This window comes from Ambystoma mexicanum, chromosome 3q (assembly GCF_040938575.1).
Source record: "Ambystoma mexicanum isolate Mex_15411 chromosome 3q, UKY_AmexF1_1, whole genome shotgun sequence".
NCBI classification, from domain to species: Eukaryota; Metazoa; Chordata; class Amphibia; order Caudata; family Ambystomatidae; genus Ambystoma; species Ambystoma mexicanum.
Genome location: NC_090926.1, coordinates 277,662,941 through 277,682,065, shown reverse-complemented (window position 1 = coordinate 277,682,065; position 19,125 = coordinate 277,662,941). Strand labels below are relative to the sequence as shown.

The 19,125-nt window shown below is 48.2% G+C and overlaps 1 protein-coding gene across 3 annotated transcripts in view; it reads left to right on the top strand.

Annotated features, from left to right (window-relative positions):
• LOC138582453 (E3 ubiquitin-protein ligase DTX3L-like) overlaps positions 1 to 9,525 on the top strand; it is a 484,811-nt gene extending 475,286 nt beyond the window's left edge. For all 3 annotated transcript variants that reach the window (XM_069653761.1, XM_069653759.1, XM_069653760.1), the window contains one exon: positions 6,603 to 9,525. In XM_069653761.1, the coding sequence (XP_069509862.1) occupies positions 6,603 to 6,672 (70 nt within the window). In that variant the 3' untranslated portion in view covers positions 6,673 to 9,525. The remainder of the gene's footprint in view (positions 1 to 6,602) is intronic.
• The last annotated feature ends 9,600 nt before the right edge of the window (positions 9,526 to 19,125 follow it).

The following is a 19,125-nucleotide window of genomic DNA, read 5'->3' as shown; positions in this document are numbered from 1 at the left end:
GCACAGAACATGTAAATCCCTATCCTTAGCCTGCATTGACCCTTGGCGGACAGTAGACAACTGGTGAGTCACTTTGTGTGCTGCCAGTGCTTGGCCATAGTGACAAACACCGCAGAAGTCCCTGTAGTCCATTTTTAGCACAGGCCACATTCTTTCTGAGAAGGAGCTCGACTCTTCTATAGCATTTAAGATTGTACAATGCCTAGGATCTGACAATACAAATCTATCCAGCTAATAGTTAATTTAGCCTTATATATAGACAATAACTACCTTTTTCAGTGCCTGCCCATGTCTGTGTATGTGATTATATTTGCATGATATAGCTTTCCCAGTCCCCCTCCTTCCCCTAGTACATTATAGCTCCTAAAAGAGGTCTTGCCTAATTTTAAAGTGATTGGGGGTGCAAGAGGACCATGGTTCCTTCCCAAGAATAGCAACCCATGGGAGCAGAAGCAAGAGCTATCAATTCATTTGGGACAAATATGTGTTTAATTCGTTCAGTAATAGTGGCAGAGAGGATGCTCTCTGCTGCTATTACTATCTACTTCTATTACTCTCTGCTACTATTACAGCGTCCCCAAAGAGGAAGCTATATTGGAAGCAAATTCCAGAGCCTGGGAATGTGCAAGAGACTGCTTGATTATGAGAAGGAGATTTGTTTTTATCCTGGGGCTATCTACACTGAGAAGAGGTTTGATCTGTGTGTCGCATGTACCTCCAGCAGCCTGAAACTGGAGGCAAGGAGAGCAGGATTTTGCAGGACAATGGATTAATGTGCGTTGCAGCCCCATTTGAGCTGGATTCTGACTTCAAAAGCAAGCCATTGCACATTGGATAAAATGGGGGCCAAGTGGTCAAATGTTCTCTCCCCCACTACCAGCCAGGCACCAAAATGGAAGACTTATTTGAAGGCCTGCAATGAACACTTGGAGATCCCTGCTAGGGTAGCGTTGCCGCCCATCAGTGTTTGGGATTACCAGCATCGGAACCATCAACCGAAAGAGATCGACAGGCAAGGTTTAATAGTCCCAGGAGCACTAGCTGATATTGCGCTGTGTAAGGCTCTTTAGTAACATGCTCCCTAAAAGACAGCCTGTTGCCCAGGAGAAACCCAACATTTTGTGCAGTCAGAAGCAAGGTTGTGGAAACACAATTGATGGCAAAAATAGAAAACCGCAGGACTGCACTGCCTCACCCATTCCATCACAGCTGAATAAAATAATGTCAAGGTGGCTCGTGGTAGCCATCCGGGAATCAGTCCATGATGTCCATTCCCCAGCCGACAGACCTGGTGTATTGGGCACACTGACAAACAGAAATGCCACATGTAGCCAAGCCATCAGAACGTCCAGTTGCTCCATGTACAGATTAAATAATGCTGGTGCTCCAGGGGAACCCTGGAGTGCCCCATACTGCACGAGCAGCGAAGTAGAACTGGAGGGAACAATTGCAACAGATTCAGACCTTGGGAAGGGAGTGGGCGTTATAGTGTATGCACCTCTGGGGGTTGTTAAAATAGGTATCTAAGGGATATACTGACTACAAACCCCTAAAATAGAGCGAACACTAAGGGATTGGAGAGTGGAACGGTAAAAAGATGTAGGGAGTCTGGAAGAGACAAAGTGGAGGTGACACGTGTGGTAGGCATAGCTATTATGTTGCAGATGATGGTTCGAGGGCCACCCTGAACAATGCTAGATGCAAACCCCAGGATCATTAATGCTCGTCATGTAGGAATGTTGCAGGAAACAGGGCTTTTACGGGTTGTTTCTTGAGAATCTCACAATAGAATTGAGTATGGCGATAACATAGGACACTATGGGTCTGGTTTCTTTGCTGGAATTGAATAGGCATCTAAAGAGACTTTTCTCAATAGCTTTGGGGCCACAACAACGACTATTGTCACAAAACAGGTAAGGGAGAGGATCCACAGGATATGGTCATATGGGTGTGTAGGAGTGTTATGGCCTTCCTAAGGTTAATAAACAAACTTACTGACAAAGGGTCTGTGGAAACGTGCACATAATTTTAGGAGTAAGTGGGTGATAGCCGGATCTTTTATGAATAAGGGAAACCGTTGTAAGTAAGTGGAGCGGAGGCTTGTAATCCCAGGGGTCACCTGGTTCCTCCAATTTATTAAAATGTATGTTATCACTGAACGGATCCGTGGATGATAATTACCTTGCAAGGGGTGGTGTGTTATGTGCATCTCGTATGTAAAACAAGTGAACAAAAAAATAAAAATAAAACACAGAGTGACAGGATATTATGAAGACTAAATATATGGCATTACTTAAAAGAAAAATACTGTACTCATGTAATGCAGAACCTTGCAGAGGGCAGCCCATTTGATTTACCCTTGTGTAGAAAAAATATGTTTTCTTGAACTTGTCAATGCCTATGCAAGTCTTCTGTGTTTGGGCATGCCTTGAGTTTATTTTGCTGGGGTGTTGTTATTGACGCTGTCAGCAATGTGATAAAACAGCCTGTGCTTTGTACGACAACTTAGATGATGACTTTATTCTACAGCAGAAAATGCGAAGGCCATATTAGCTGGGGCTGGCATTGGGAGGATTTCCCAATATGCTTTGCTCTTTGGTATATTCTGAGGGAAAGGATTCCATGGGTCCAGTGGATGAATGAGTTCACCTCTGAAATTAGATAAGCCTGTACATCGCAAGTTAGAGTCCAAGCTGGGCCCTTCACCATTCCAAAGGAGTACCATTAAATTGGAAATAATAACAGGTATTAAGTGTTTGGAAGCAGTTGTAGTACAGCATGAATCGCCATTAGAAAAACTAGTACTATTATTACACCTATGGGGTAATATTTGTACTACTCGCAAAGTCCTTCTAATGGTAGTATGTTCCCTGATACAGTACGTCTTATGCAGATTTTGTAAATCTTGCTCAATGTTTGTGAGGGCCATTATTTCTCATAACGCAGTATTCATTTGGGAAATTGTCTCTGCTCCGGCTCAGTGTTTCAGATGGACAGAATAGCGCTATGATGCATGGCAGCCTGCAATATCTGTATAAAATCCTGGAAATAATGTTCTTATTACAGGCTAGTAATAAGAAAATTACATCACAGCTGCTCTGTAATCAGTTATTATGCTTCAGTTGTGACATCAAAATGCCACCTGCTTGAGCCAGCAGAGAGAGTTTTACTTGTCACTGCAGTGCTTTTGTGTATCTCATCAAGCTATCATCAATTCACCTTTTGATCACCTTAGTGCTTGGAGTCCCGTTAGTCGCAGGTTCCTGTCGGCTTCCAAAATCAAGTGAAGTTGCACTTTTCGAAGCCGACCGGAACCTACAACTAACGGGACTCCAAGCAATAAGGCGATCAAAAGGTAAATTGATGATCGCTTGATGAAATACAGAGGAAATTATGGATGTAACACATCATAATTATATGAAATGAAGTGGACCATCACAGCATGAAAAGCACAGATACCTGGTGCATCTTGAATGAAGAAGAAAGGTCCATGATTTAATACTGAGTGGCAGTGAGTCCTACATCTTCAGCACTCCTAAAGAACCTGGAGACAACGGATAGTCAATCTCCTTTTTCTAGGTCCTGAAGAAGGTGGCATACTGAAACCGGTCAACCAATCATGAGAAGCAATATCCTTTTTAATAAATAGGGGTACATTGCTGAGAGCTGGAAGACCACCAGGGTGTTTTTTGAAATACGTGGGTGGTGGTTTTAACAGTTGATTGTGGATACGTATTTGCCATAAGTGGCTAAATAACGTTGGGTAGAGCACCTTTCTCGAAGTATCCTTGTTTTATGAGAGAATACCAGTTCTCTGTCTTTTTAGAGATGCTAAGGGACATCAGGAAGATCTTAAGCAGCATGACACCGAAAATGAAATCCTTTTTATTAACTTAGATTGTGTTTAGTTGAGTTCCGGAATAGGGAAGTCTCTCCTTGCTATCCCTTTTAGATAGGCGTCCCACCAGCGACATCTATGGGTAGCTGGGCCAAGGGCCAGGACGGTTTGACAGAGACACCTGGGAGTATACTACCTGAAGGGGAAGGATCAAGATCAAATAGACTACTGTGCTATAGGTCGGGTTAGCTGCTCATTTGAGGGAGTGTGATAGGTAGTCCTTGCTCGATTAGTGTTGTGCTAACAACTCGTAGCGGCTGTCTGCCGGCTGTTTGTGTGTGTAGTGTAAGGTAGGTGGAGATCTTAGAGGAATCAGTTAGTCAGAGGGAGTAGACAAAACAACCTGGTGTACTCCCTGCACTCCTACCACTGGCCTCTTGCAGACAGGTTCCATCTCACTTTATCATATTTCCACTTTCAATCGATTTCTCTTCCTCTCGCTCTCTATCCCTCTCTCTATGGTTGACAGACCGATAGCCCAGGTCCAATCTCACTTAATCATATTGTCAATTTCAATCTCTTTCTCTCGCTCTCCCTCCTGCTCTCTCCCTCTCTCCCTGGTGACAGGCCGAGAGCTATTAGAAAGAAGGCATGCAATATTCATCTCATTTTAAGGACTGTCATTCCAGAGACAGGGAGGGTCTGTCAAGGATTAGCATATGCACAAGGTGTGAGCTGCTACCATCCAGGGTCTCCTGGAGCCAGGAATATATCTCCTCGCCCAATAACACCTATTTGCACTACACAAGTTGAGAGTAAGGGAGAGAAGAACAGCCTTTCTGAAGTCAGGTGCGGTTAAGTGATAAGTGCCACAATGTTTACACCTTTAATCAATTTGGTTTCGTAGCTGGGGTGTGTGTTTCAGTAAATAAGTTTGCATAGTTTTGAAGCTAGTTCCAAAAGCTACGAAGAGACATATTTTGGCCATGTTGGCTCCCTTGAATTGCCTAGTAATTTTTGCACCCTTCATTTCACCATGATCTTTGATAGCAAGCTGCAACTGTCCACCGGCACCTTCTCTGTGCACCCAGATCTTTGATACTGTTCTTTTACACACCAGCAGCCATCCTCTCTCTGCACCCATATCTTTGACACCAAGCTGTTAGTGTTCCTTTACACACCACTCGCCAGCTTCTCTCTGATCTTCGATATCAAGCTGCCAGTGTTCCTGTTTGGGGAAACATACCTCCTAGTACCAAGCCACATGTATCATAAATTCCTTCAGACAACATCACGAAATACAAAGCCACTAGTCCTTTTAGGGAAGAAATAAAAATCCATCTCTTTGCATCATTTCTTTTTTCTGTAGGTTAAGGTTATCCAAACTTTATGCTGAACTGCACCCCTTGAGTAAAATCGTTGTTGCTGAGCCCCCCCCAAATGCCATGACTGCTTATGATTCCTATTAAAACAGTTACCTTACTCCCTTTTTGTAGAGCATCAACCCCCCCGCCACCCACAGGACATTCTTTGTGCCCCAGTGGTGGGCCGGCCCCACAGTTCAAAGACCACTTCTCTAGTTGCACAGCTAGTGGGGTAAGTCCATTATCTAGATGGGTTGTCCTTGATATTGCTATGGGGAAGTAAAGTTCTTACTCACTATGCACATGGTGACTGTAAAGTTAGTGGGCCCTCGTCTCGAGCTAGTGCATGAATAACTCGCAGAAATAAGTTGGTGCTAAGACTGTATTTACCTTTCCTTCTGAAAATGGTATCTGAATTTCATCTAGACCAGATCATAGACTAGACGGGTTTCTTTACCAAAGCAAACACACCGGCAGAGAGTAGCAGACATGCTCTGGACTGCCCTTCCCCCAAATACTATAAAAACAGAATAATCTTAGCTAAATTCTTATAGTGCCTGTTCGTAGCCTTAGTTTCATGCAGACTGACCGGGATGCAAAAAAGAAATGTCATCAACTCGCATTAAACAAAAGCCTATTCCGCTCTAAGTAAATGAGCTGTTGCAGCCTCCCTAGGGAATGTATTGCTGCAGGAAATGATGCAGATCTTCTACTTTGCACTTGCAAGACCTCTTCCATCTGGGCTTGAATGCCTGTCTCGATGGACAGATGGGCAGATCCGTTTGCATCCACATCATCCCCTCCGTACTAGGGGGTTTCACTTGCAACTTCACACACATCATGTGCATCGATAACGGATTTATGCTGAGACAAGAAGCTTTGCTTGTCATTAACATTTTGCAGCATTATATCTGTTCTAGGTTACATGAAGGGTTTACAGCAGATTTCTTGCCAAGCCCAAGGTGAAATCTAAGGATGCTGTCAATCCTCGTAGCATTGTTAGTCTAAGCTCAAGCTCAAGATCAAGGTGTGATGTTTGCCTTGGACATGTCCTCATGGTGGATGCTAATAGTGGGAATGCTTTTATATACCTCGTTCGGACCAAGCGCTAGACGGCAGGATGATGCAGAGCTTATACCTTTTAAAACTTAACATCCAGCTGCAAAGTCATGGTTAGAAACATATAATGTTTGCTTACTGATCAGTAACAATGCTTACATTTGAAGAAAAACATCACCCATTTTTTATTATGCTGAATCTCAATTTTCACAAATGGTTCTCAGGATTTTTTTGTGGGTAGTTATGATGGACTGGACAAAAGGATCTATAAATAATTCTCATATGCCATAATTTCACAGAGGAGGTTAATAATGTGTCTTCTGTTCTTTCTCTTGCTGCAGGTTTGGCTACCCGGATCCAGATTATCTAAGGAGGGTCAAGGAGGAGCTACGGGCCAAGGGCATCCAGTGAGGGCATGATGACCAGAGCGTCTCTATTGCCCTCCTGCTTTTCTGCCTCCTTCCTCTCCATGCCTCACTTTTTTCTCTCTCCCTCCATCAAGATCACTAATAATGAAAAATACTCCAATCCGGGGGATGTCCCTACTGCATATGCTTTCTGTAATAGGCTCAGCAGCCACAAGTCCGTAAAGGTCTGCAAAGAGAACACAGCCGTGTTCTCTTTGCAGACCTTTACGGACCTGGCCAAGCCGTTTCAAGTATCAGCGATGGGTCACAAGCTGTGTTGAGCCCTTGGGCCTGCCACAGTGAATATACCTTTCTCTCAAAAGACCCATAACATAGTATCTTTGTTCATGTCTCTTGGTTTGCCCTGTGAATTATCCACCTGTTTGGAAACATGTGGCATGGTTTTCACCCCACTCTATTTACAGGTGGGATTTCACAGACAGAGTGTTAACTGTCGCTGGGCATGCCGCTGCTTTTATTCTGAACCTTAAAGGAATTCTCCACTTGTGGTTTCCCATCAAAAATTGACTGATAAGTTAGAAATGTGAAAAGTTCATGGATGAAGTAGCTTATCCTGATGTAGTCCAGTGTTGCGATTCCTTCAATATTGAGGTGGGAGGCTTTGGGGTTAAACAGATCGCTAGATGGGGTGAGTGTGATGTTTCTATGTTAATCAATACTTCTACAATATAAGGGTGAAGTGCTGATCTGGTCTCCCTCAATATTATCTAGGTGCACAGGAGTAGTATGTAGCATAGAATGGGAACCAGCTTCTAAAACCAAGCTTGTGCAGCTGGTCATGAGATTTCTAATAGAGGTGGGAGGAATTACACCTTTGCCAGAGTACACCGGTAGAGCACATTGTGATGTATTTCAAGCATCCGTGTTCTGCACTTTTAGGCCGCATCAACAGAGACTCCAGGAAATAATGCTTGAACTAAATAGATGGGGGTGAAGTAGGCTTGGGCTGCAGGTGACACTCTATATAAAGTAGCAATGTTTATTTTGCAGCACAGATCTCACTCCCATTCCGAAGTGGAAACAGCAGAGGCCGCCTTTGCCTGGATCTGGGCTGATCTTTAAAAAGGTTTAAGACATCCTGGACAGTATTATGATACTTTTGCACATGCGCACTTTGTGCACATCGACATTTCCACTTGCATACATATATGATGCGTTTGTACCAGGGCTGTTGTGACTGCACGCACAGAGCTTGCCTACGTGCCTAATGGGCATTGCCAAGTGGTCAGTAGCCAAACTCTTGTGGCATTGGAAGAAATGCTAGTCTCTAGCTATGATGCCCTCTTTAGATTGGTACAATCATGATTGGAAATCACCTTGAAAAGCAGCCACATGGCTCATTGTAAACATCTTTTCAAGGCACTGTTGCTTGAATGCGGATGCTTAGGTCGGCCAAGAGGCTTTTTGCGGAATATGTTTGGAAAAAGATTGCCATGAACTTTACTCTCTGAAGGTTAATGCCTGCTATTCAATGCAAGGCATGTGAATCTGTGAAACCTCCATACTGTAAAAGAAACAGTAACTTGCTTGTAAAATTGTGTTTGCTGCTTGGTATAGTTCTCTAATTCATATGCAGACCATCTAACCTCCCCAAGAGGCGAAGGTAGAGATAAAAAACAGAAGCTGTTAAGATGCTACAGCTCAACAAAGGTCGACGTGATTAGGTCCCATTAGGACATCTCTGCATGTTTTCACAGTTCGTTCCACATCTTGCCATTTGGTTGCAGAATTGTGTAGTGTGTGGCAGTATCAAAAGCAGAAAGCTGCAGCAGCAGACCTGAAGGCAAGCATCTTCTTTCTTGCTGAGCAAAGACAAAGAAGATGTAAATTACTTAGAAGATAATCTCAAATTGAACGTCCAGAAAGATTTCTAAATAAAAATCAGTAATTTAGCAACTTAATTTTAGGTGGCCCATTTTAATGGTGCCTGGTGTGTCTTCCATTCTTCTGTAAATAGCAAGTGTGAACGTGTTATCTTAAAGATTGTGATTGATATAATCCTGGTGGATCTTGCTGGATCCTGAAAGGTTGAAACTTTTCAGGATCCAGCAAGATCCACCATGATGAAGACCTTGATGAATCATCATCTCTGCTGCTCTTAAAGGATAATGCACCTTAACTTTTATGGCGGGGAATTACCTGTGATAGCAGCCTAGAACTTAAAATTCAGGAACGGGGGTGCAGTCACTGCCAAAACTCTTACATACTGGTGTGTGCTTGATCGCACATTGACTGCCAACTTAGTGCAGGCTTTGCTTGGGCTAGAACATTTTTATCTGATAAGCATGAAAGATGAAAAAGAAAATGGACAAATGTTATTTTGAATTTTGGTGCCTACGTGTGTCTAAAAATTTAATTTGGAGTTTTGCGTACTAATATTGCATGTTTTTGCCAGGAGTAGTTGATATGCACTGCTCTTTGACTACTGCAATTTCAGCATCAGGAACTGCTGGCCTATGTGGGAAGTCTGTGCTAATTTTGAGAAAATAATAATTTTGCACCTCAGAAAATGGCAGTGCATATTTTTGAACATTTTGGACAAAATACTAATACTTCAGGGCAATACTACGTTAATAAAGTCTGTACTTGAGGAAAAGAATTTCCTAGAATCTATACTATTGTAAAACAACTAGACTCTGGATTGCTTTGAACAAGATACAAATTTTAGGCAAGCGAAATGCTCTGACAATCTTGCTTTGTGAACAGAACTAAGACTGTATGTTGTGATTATAATTTTTTGCGGTTTCTTTGATGAAAATACCTTTCTTTGCTATTGGTGAGTGAGTGTCTTGTAACCTGTCCAACCAAGGCCAATAAAAGAAATCATGGAGAAAAATGGAGAGTGCCAGAATTTGTTTCTCCTAGTCAAGAGCAATGGAAGATTGGTTCTCTACTCCCCAATCGCTTGAGTGCACCCTGGAAGTCTTTAGTCCTCACTGGTCATGTATCCATCAATGGTCCTGGGGGGGATCTGGGGAACCCAGGGAGCCTTGAATCATCACTACTGTTATTTAAAGGTTTTGGGAAACAAAGCTTTGATAGATAGGTACTCAAAAGCCTTGAGATCTGAAAAGATATGCATTCCTCAATGGGTCTTCGCACAACAGTGGAACCCAAGCACATATCATGGGAACTCATTGATTATTCCATTACTCAATGGGTCCTCGAGTCCGAGGGCCTCTTTGCCCTCTCATCCAAGTAAAGCTGAATCTTTAGATGGGTCCACATGGATAATGGGAAGCAGAGAAGTCATACATTCCTCAATGGGTTCTCACAAGACAAGTGGTCCTTCAACAGTGTGATGATGTTTACAGAGTGAATGTACACTACCATAGAGGGTTTGTGGGCATAAGACTGATCAATGGAACTGAATGTTTAATAATTGAAATTCTGAGAAAACGTAACACATTTTCAGTTGGCGGAAATGTAGAGAGGATGAATGCACATGACCCAGTTTGAAAAGGGTGCAGAACCTCAAAGATAAGCAGTCAAAAAGAAAAAATACACTGCCTCCTTTCCTGGTGCACAGGAAACTTAGAGTAAACAGTAGAAGATTGTTGTAAAACATGAGCCAGGGATGATAGTGTTGCAGTTTAGTGGAAATAAAAGCAGTGCTGCATGTGTAGAAGTATCAGCATACTAAAGAGAGGGCCCTAAATTGGATGTGCTGCTGTATCGGAAGCATAGCAAGACTCAGAAGCAGCAGATAAATATGAGCGCAAAGGCGATTATTGGTAACTAGCCGGGCAGCAACATCCTGAAAGTGAAGAATGCGAAAGGCAGGGAAACCAAGATACACAGAGTTGTGATATTCAAGGTGGGACCGAGCAATGGCTGTTAGAGCAGAGACATGAAAGGAACAATAAATTAAAGTGTCTGACTAAGGACCTTGATGTGACAAAGCATGTAAAGACAGCCTGTTTAATTTGGGGAATGAAGAACATTCACTATTCAGCAGAAATCCTAGGTGTCTCAGGATGCAGAGGTGGTGGACAAGGACAGGTGCTCTCAAAAGATCTGAACTTCCAGCAACTAACATTTTTTTTTTAAGTTCTTTATTAGTTTTAACAATATAAAACCAAACTTACAACTTTCTCCAGCATGGGGTCTGGCATGGATTCACATGCTCATGAATATTCCCTGTCGTCAGGCTAGGAATCCTCGGTAAAGAAAAATCAGTATCAGTTTCGTTTCTGATCTGTCTTTCGTAGTAGTAACCAATCACTGATCTCTGCGTCATACTGACCACAGCCAATGACTGCCATCTCCCTAAGCCCCGCCTCTGGCAGCCATCTTCAGATTTTTACCGCACGTTCATGTGTTGGGATCCTCGTGCTATTGCTCTCGAGCTGTAGTGCGTTTTCGCGCTTTTTCATAGGAAAATTCTCTCTTTTTTCGGTCAAAAGAGCCTCAAGCTCCACCGTTTCTTTATCAGATCAACGGGGACCCGTGTAGGATTCCTCTACGCCCCTCAAGGATGAAGATTTCGTCGAGCCACGCTTTTGAAGGACTCCAGAAGTTTCTCAGGCCCATTTCGGACATGGCCCAGGAGAAGGGAAGCTCGACGCCCGGAAAGCTGTTCAGGGTCTGCCCTGGATGCCAGCTTCAGAATGTCTTTAAGGAGGATGAACACTCCCTTTGCCTCTACTGCCTGCATGAGGACAAGACGCACGTGGAGAAGGACTGTGCGTTTTGCGGCAATATGTCGGAGCGGACCATGAAGGACCGCCATCTGCGTCTCACCAACTGAATGGAAGGGAAGAGCCCGTCAGGCGAGAAGAGGAAGAAGAAGTCCGAGCGGTCTTCTAAGACCTTTGAGGGCGCCCCGGCGACAGGGGCCCAACAGAAGGCCAAGCACTGCGAGTCCGCTGGCACCGGGGGCGCCGAACGGTCGGGCTCTACGGTTGCCAGGCAGGGCGCGTCCTCCCCGGCGCCATCAACCACGAGCCAACGCTCTGGCTCGGGTAAGAGGAAGGCCAAGCACCCTGCGAAGCTCCTGGAGAGACCCCGGTCGAGCTCGACGGCCCCATCGGAGGGGGAGCGAGGCGGTGACCCTCCCCCCAAGGAGAAGGCGGTGAGCGCACCTAAGGTGGTGAAAGCCTTGATCCACCCTGCCAAGGCCTCTATCGAGACAGTGGCGGCGGCCCTGGCTCAGCCTGTGGAGGCTACACCAGTGGAGGCGACTTCGGGGCTCAGAGTCTCCCTGCCACCGTGGAGGGAGTCCTCTTTCAAGCCCATCGACAGGACCCCCGTGAAACCTCTGACGGAGAAGAAAAAGGGGGGGAAGGAGGTCGTCGTGGATTCGGCCTCAACCTCTGAAGAGGACCTGATCGAAGTCTTAAGCCACGGCATTGGCTTGTAAGAAGACCAGCCCGTCGGGAGGGATCCTGTCGTAGGAGACGACGAGAACATCGAGGGTGCCGACGAGGCTCCTGACCGCCCGTCGGAATCCCCTCAACCAGTGCCGCAAGACAACTCGGCGCCCATTTTTTTGGCTATACAGTCCTTATGCTCGGAGATAAGGACGAGATTGCCGTTACCACCAACGGAGGAACCGCTCCCGACGGGGGACCCGGAGCCAGGCCCTTCTGGGAGCCCTCCTCCTAAGAGAAGAAGGATTCATCCTCCACCTCCTTTTCAACCATCGCGCCCTGCTCAGCCCTCCTCCCCGTCCACGACCCGTGGGGATGATACGGGGACGGATACGGCTGTGATGGGTACAGACGACGAGGTTTACGACGAGGATCTTCCCCGCCCGACGAGATTGGATCGTTTCATGCCATGATCGCCAGGGCATCCAAGCTTTTCCAGCTCTGCCCGGAAGAGAAGAAGAAGAAAGGTTTCCTTTATCAACGGCGCGAGACCAAGAGGAAGACGGTCCTCGCTGTACTACTCTACTGGACGATATCTGGGATGAGGGTCTCGCCCTCCTCAATAACCCATCCACAACGCCTGCGAGAAGTCGTCTCCGCGGCGGCCAGGAAGAAAGCGGGGGGGGCTTCGGCCTCTACGTCAACCTACCCACCGGACGGCGAGGGAAAGAAATTGGACACGATGGGACGCAGAGTCATCTCATCGGCAGCGACGACGATTAAGGCTGCCAACGCCTTAGCTATCGTAGCCCGCTACAACAGGGAGTTGTGGTACAAGATCGCCCCCCTGCTGGACTTCCTACCGGACGACAAGAAGGCAGAGGCCCTAGAGATCTTGCAGGAAGGAGAAGTGGCGTCGGACCATGCCATTACGATAGCGACGGACATCGCTGACACTGGATTTCGCCAGTTGGGCAACGGCATGTGCCTTAGACGGCGTGGATGGCTCAAGGCAACGGACTTCCGGCAGGACGTGCAGACCAGAGTTTTTGACATGCCATTCGACGGGAGCAACCTGTTTGGGAAAACAGTGGACGATTCCCTACAAGCCATCAAGACGGACACAGAGACGGCCCGGGCTCTTGGTGTTCTCCAGCAACGACGGCCGCCCTTTCGGAGCGCCGGAGGCAAGCAGGGTGCCTCCAAAGGTTCAGGTGGCGGATATTCCACCTACCGTCAAGCAGCCCGTTCGTCGTCACAGGAAGCCTAGAGGGGACGAAGCAAGTCGGGCGGACCGCGCCGTCGTCGCCAAGGAGGACAAGGCGGCAAAGCCTCGTCGAAGAAGGACTGAACCGGCCGTGGGGTCGGGCCCCCACCGAAGCATCCCGGTGGGAGGCTGGCTGGCGAACTTCGTCAGCGTGTGGGAGTCCATTTCCACCGACCGTTGGGTGCTGGACGCCCTGGCCCACGGTCACGCGCTCGAGTTTCTAAAGAAGTGCCCGCGCGTCACCCCCATGGCCAGGAAGGAACATCACGTCCCTCAACTTCTCTTGGAGGTAAAGGCGATGCTCAAGAAAGGCGCCATCGAGCTCGTCCCAAAGAGGCTTCGGGGCTCCGGAGTTTACTCAAGATACTTCCTCGTGAAGAAGAAGACAGGAGGATGGCGTCCCATCCTGGACCTACGACGACTGAACAAATTCATCAAGGCACAGAAGTTCCGGATGGTCACCCTCCAGCACGTCCTGGGTCAGCTGGATGAGGGCGATTTCCTGTCGTCGTTGGATTTGGAGGATGCTTACTTCCATATCCCCATCCTAAAGGGACACCGAAAGTTTCTCAGATTCGTGGTCCAAGGGCGTCACTACCAGTTCAGAGCCCTTCACTTCGGATTGAGGTCGGCACCCAGGGTGTTCACCAAGTGCCTCGCACCGGTGGCGGCGCGGCTGCGCCTGGAGGTGATCCACGACTACCCCTACCTGGACGACTGGCTCATCCGAGCAAAGACAAAGGAGCTCGCCGCAGAGCACACGGCGAGGACCGTCCAACTACTCACGGACCTGGGATTCTCCATAAACTACGCCAAGTCCCACCTGGTGCCCGCGCAAGACGCACTGTTTCTGGGAGCGAAACTCGACACAGTGGCGCTTCTGGCCTCTCCGTCGGAGGAAAGGACGAGGGCCATCTTGGGCAAGGTGCAGCGGATGCTGGTTGCGGACGCGGCCAGGGTGAGGTCCATCAAATCCCTCCTCGGAATGATGTCTTCTTGCATTTATCTCATCCGCCTGTGCAGGCTTCGGATGCGCCCGTTACAGGAGTTCCTGGACGCTCGCTGGATCCAGACGACGGGCAGCTTCGAGGACAGGATCACACTCGACGAGAGCTTCCGACGAGCGATCCGGTGGTGGGGCACCCGCGCGCATCTGACGGCGGGCATGGACTTCCAGACCCCGGGCCACCAGAAGACACTGACCATGGATGCCTCCCTGGAAGGGTGGGGAGCGCACACCGAAAATCTGCACGCGAGGGGCCTTTGGCTGCCGACGGAGAAGTCCCTCCATATCAACGTCCTGGAGCTCCGTGCAGTGTTTTAGGCCCTCAGGTCCTTTCTTCCGTCCCTCAAGGGCAAGGTGGTGAGGATCTTCACCGACAACACCACCTCCATGTTCTACATCAGGAAGCAGGGCGGTACCAGATCCCCAGCCCTGTGCAAGGAGGCGCAGGATCTGTGGCATTGGGCCGTCGCCCAAGGGATATTTCTGGTGCCGTTTCATCTGGCAGGAATAAAAAACACAATCGCCGACTCGCTCAGCAGAGAGCTGCGCTCGTGCCATGAGTGGGAACTACGACAGGATCTAGTGGACCGCCTCTTCCGACGGTGGGACACACCCCAGATCGATCTGTTCGCGACGGCGACGAACTCCAAGTGCCGGCGGTTCGCCAGCAGGTTTCCCCAGCCGAGGAGCATGGGCGATGCTTTCTCGTTCCCCTGGGAGGGCCTGTTCCTATACGCGTTCCCTCCATTGCCGTTGCTGATCCGGCTCATCAACCAGCTCAAGAGGTCATGGTGCAGGATGATCCTCGTCGCACCTGCGTGGCCGAGGCAGATATGGTTCCCGGACCTTCTGGACTTGTCAGCGTCCCCGTCAATCAAGCTGCCAGTGGACGCGGATCTTCTCTCCAGGGAAGGAGACGCCATCCTCCATCATGACCCGAAGTCGCTGAACTTGCAGGCATGGCTCCTGCAGCGTTAGAGTTTGGAGGTTACGACATACTGGCCGACTGCAGAGAGGTTCTTGCAAAGGCCAGGGTGTCCTCAACTCTTAAATGATACAGACACAAATGGAAGAGGTTCTCTGTCTGGTGTCACGCACAGAAGATTAACCCTCTACGGATTACGGCTCCTCAAGTACTGCCGTACCTGCTGACGCTGGCCAAGGCTGGACTGGTGCACGCTTCCATCAAGATTCATCTTGCTGCGATCTCCCGATACACCAGAACCACGGGACGGACGTCTTTGTGGTCTCATCGTCTGGTGAAAGAATTCATGAAGGGACTGTTCAGATCGTTCCCGCCGGTGAAGGCTCCGGCCCTGGCGTGGGAGCTCAATGTGGTGCTCATGACCCCATGAGCTGTGGTGCTGACCAAGCTCATGGGACCTCCGTTCGAGCCTCTGCACTCAGCTCCGTTGAAGTTCTTGTCGTGGAAAACAGTGTTTCTTGTGGCCATCACCTCCGCACGACGGGTGGGAGAGATCTAGGCCCTTTCCTGCAAGCCCCCGTACTTGACTCTTCACGACACGAGGGTAGTGCTCAGGACGAACCCTTGGTGTTGCCTGTTTTCTTCCCGTCGCCTTCGTCGCCGGCTGAAAGGACTTTGCACTCGCTGGATGTGGCTAGAGCGCTGAAGTTCTACATGGACCGGCCGAAGAGTTTTCGGAAGACGTCACAACTTTTTGTGAACTTTGGACCTGTCAATCAGGGGAAGGCTCTCAAAGGCTTCCATTTCCAGATGGCACTCCGGCTGTATCATGTACTGTCATCGGTTGGCAAACCGACCGCTGCCTGGCCGTCTGAGAGCCCATTCCACCAGAGCGATCGCAGCTACCACAGCATTCCTATCTGGTGTGCCCCTGCTGGACATCTGCAGGGCTGCTACGTGGAGGTCGACACACACCTTCACGAAATTCTACTGCGTCGACCGGGATTCCAGGGAGGAGTCCAGGGTCGGCCAAGCAGTGCTGCACAACCTGTTCGCCTAAGGTGAGCCTAGTGAGGAGGTAAGAATTGCTTAATGTTGAGTTTTGGATGTAATGGTTAATGTTGAGCCTTTGCCACCTCCCGTGGTTGTGCATGTGTGTACTGCTATGTATTCTTTTATTCATGAGCATGTGAATCCATGCCAGACCCCATGCTGGAGAAGGAACAAGTTACTTACCTGTAACTGTTGTTCTCCAGCATGGGTCTGGCATGGATTCACATGCGAACCCTCCCGCCTACCCCTCTGCGGCTCTTCACTTGGTCATATTGCCACTTCACGTGCTACCAAATCTGAAGATGGCTGCCAGAGGCGGGGCTTAGGGAGATGGCAGTCATTGGCTGTGGTCAGTATGACGCAGAGATCAGTGATTGGTTACTACTACGAAAGACAGATCAGAAACGAAACTGATACTGATTTTTCTTTACCGAGGATTCCAAGCCTGACGACGGGGAATATTCATGAGCATGTGAATCCATGCCAGACCCATGCTGGAGAACAACAGTTACAGGTAAATAACTTGTTTGTTATCTGTGCAATGTTCATGATTCGCTCATTTGTAATTCCCTGCCCTTCCCTCCTGCTCCCCCCGCCCCCAAGACCACTGTTTGTCCATCAGTCCTTGTTGTGCCAGCTTCCAAGCTTGGGCTGACGCTTCGTCTGAGGTAGTGTCCACCACATTAGGATGGAGTAATGGCACCGTTAGCGCTACCCACCGGTGCAGGTCTCCACTGGTGTCCAGCCTCTGTTCTTGTACTGTAGTCTTCCATGCTCCTGTTTCAGCTGTCACCCAGCTCAGGAGATCCACCCACCACTGTGCCACGCTTGGGTTTTTCGGACTTTTCCATCCCATGGCTCTGCGTCTTTTCGCCGGTATATATATTAAGTCCTTTGTTATATAGCTCCCCATATGCTAGGGTCAAAACGGGCGCAATAATTTCAGACAGATGGCAACTCAGCAGGGGCACCAGACAGGGCTGCCCCTGGTCGCCCATGCTGTATATTCTTGCCCTGGAGCCAGTGGCAGTCTGCCTTAGACAACAGTACGGGGAGATAGGGATCCATACTACAGGGGGTTCACCTCTTATATCACTGTACGCCGATGATATACTCTTATATTTGCGCTTTCCAGAGGAAAATCTACAATATGTCCTGGAGGTGATGGAACTTTACACCACCCTCTCGGGCATATTAGTAAACCCTAAGAAGTCAAGCATGTTCCCTCTGGGGAGATATAGAAGCACCCTGCTGAGAAATCTACTGGTCTTGCCGATACCCTGGCAGACCGAGACGTTCCGATACTAAGGAATTGATATATACCATACGACAGAAGTGGAACACAAACACAATACGGAAAAGGCAGTTGAAGGTATCAAGAATAGCATGGGGTTCTGGTCCAGGCTAACCCTGGCCATGATGGATAGAGCGGCTTTGATTAAGATGGTAGTCCAGCCCAGAGTGTTACATTTTTTTGTAAACATCCCGCAGGTGATCCCCAAACTTTTTTTTGTCAAACTCCACAGCCTGTGCATGGGTTTCATATGGCACAATTCCAGGAACAGGGTGGCCCTCTGGAAACTACAGAACTTGTGTGACAAGGGGGGTATAAATCTACCGAACTTTGAATTATACTATTTGGCAGGACAGCTGCAGTATGTGGCCAGGCGGTTGCCTGAAGAGGAAACGGCCGAATCCAGGCTACTGTGCAAGGACCCCGGCCCCTTCTTTCTCAGAGAGATGGTGTGGTTGCCTAAACCAAAGGTACTGGGAATGGCGAGACTGTTTGTGCTAGGCTGGGAGACCTGGCGCAATGCATGGCAACTAGTGCGAAACTCAACCCCATTCTCTCTGCAGGTACCTTTTAGTAGCGCTACCCTGGGAGATATATTGCAGGAGGGGGTGGCACTAGACTTTCAGAGATTGATGGAGGACACCGGGGTGCATAAAGGCCAACACATTACCTGTACTTGAATTACTAAACGAGTGCGAGAAAGATGGCCTGGGGCAGTGCTCGTGGAACAACCCGATGCAACCATAAGAGACGATATATGATGTTTCGCAGGGTGGGCATGAGATATCCCATCTGTATGAGTTGCTGGGGACTAGGATGGGTAAGGAGCTGATCCAACTGAGGCGAGACTGAAAGGGGGAGGTGGGAGAACCCATGTTGGATGGGCAATGGATTAGAGCTCAAAGATATCATAAGAAGGTGTCCCGAAACGCGAGATTTCAGCAGATTCAGTTGTATGTTACTCATAGGGCATACATGACACCCCAAATAATCGCCAGGTTTGGAGGCCTGGTGTCACAGAAATGCCCACGGTGCGGGGAAGTGGAAGCTGCGATGCTACACATGATTTGTGCTTGCCCGGAGGTAGGTAGGTTTTGGACAGAGCTGAAGATGCGCTTAGCGGAAAAAGGGATCACGTTGGAGGTAGAATCAGCTTGGGCATGCATGCTGGGGGGTTTTACCAGACCTCGCAATCTGAAGCACATCAGCAAGATGAAAGATCTGGCCTACATTCTGGAGAATTGCAATGTGCTCGAAAGCAGCCCAACGCCTAGAATTGAGATGTGGTGGGCAGACCTCATGAAGTGGGCAGAGGCAGAAAGGGGAGGGGAGGAGGAGGTGGGGTCTCAGATGGCATGGAGACAACTATTGGCCTCGGTTGTGGGACCATCCCAGGCCGACCACAGTGAGGATGATACGGGTGAGTTAATTGAAGTAGACAGGCCTGGAGATAAATAAGACAGTGACATGGAAACAGGGTCTCGAGTTTGGGAGTGGGAGGGGGAGGACCGAAAAATTTAACTTGTAATATAACGATGTGAAGCTTATATGTGGATGTCCGCAACGTTTGTATTGTTTG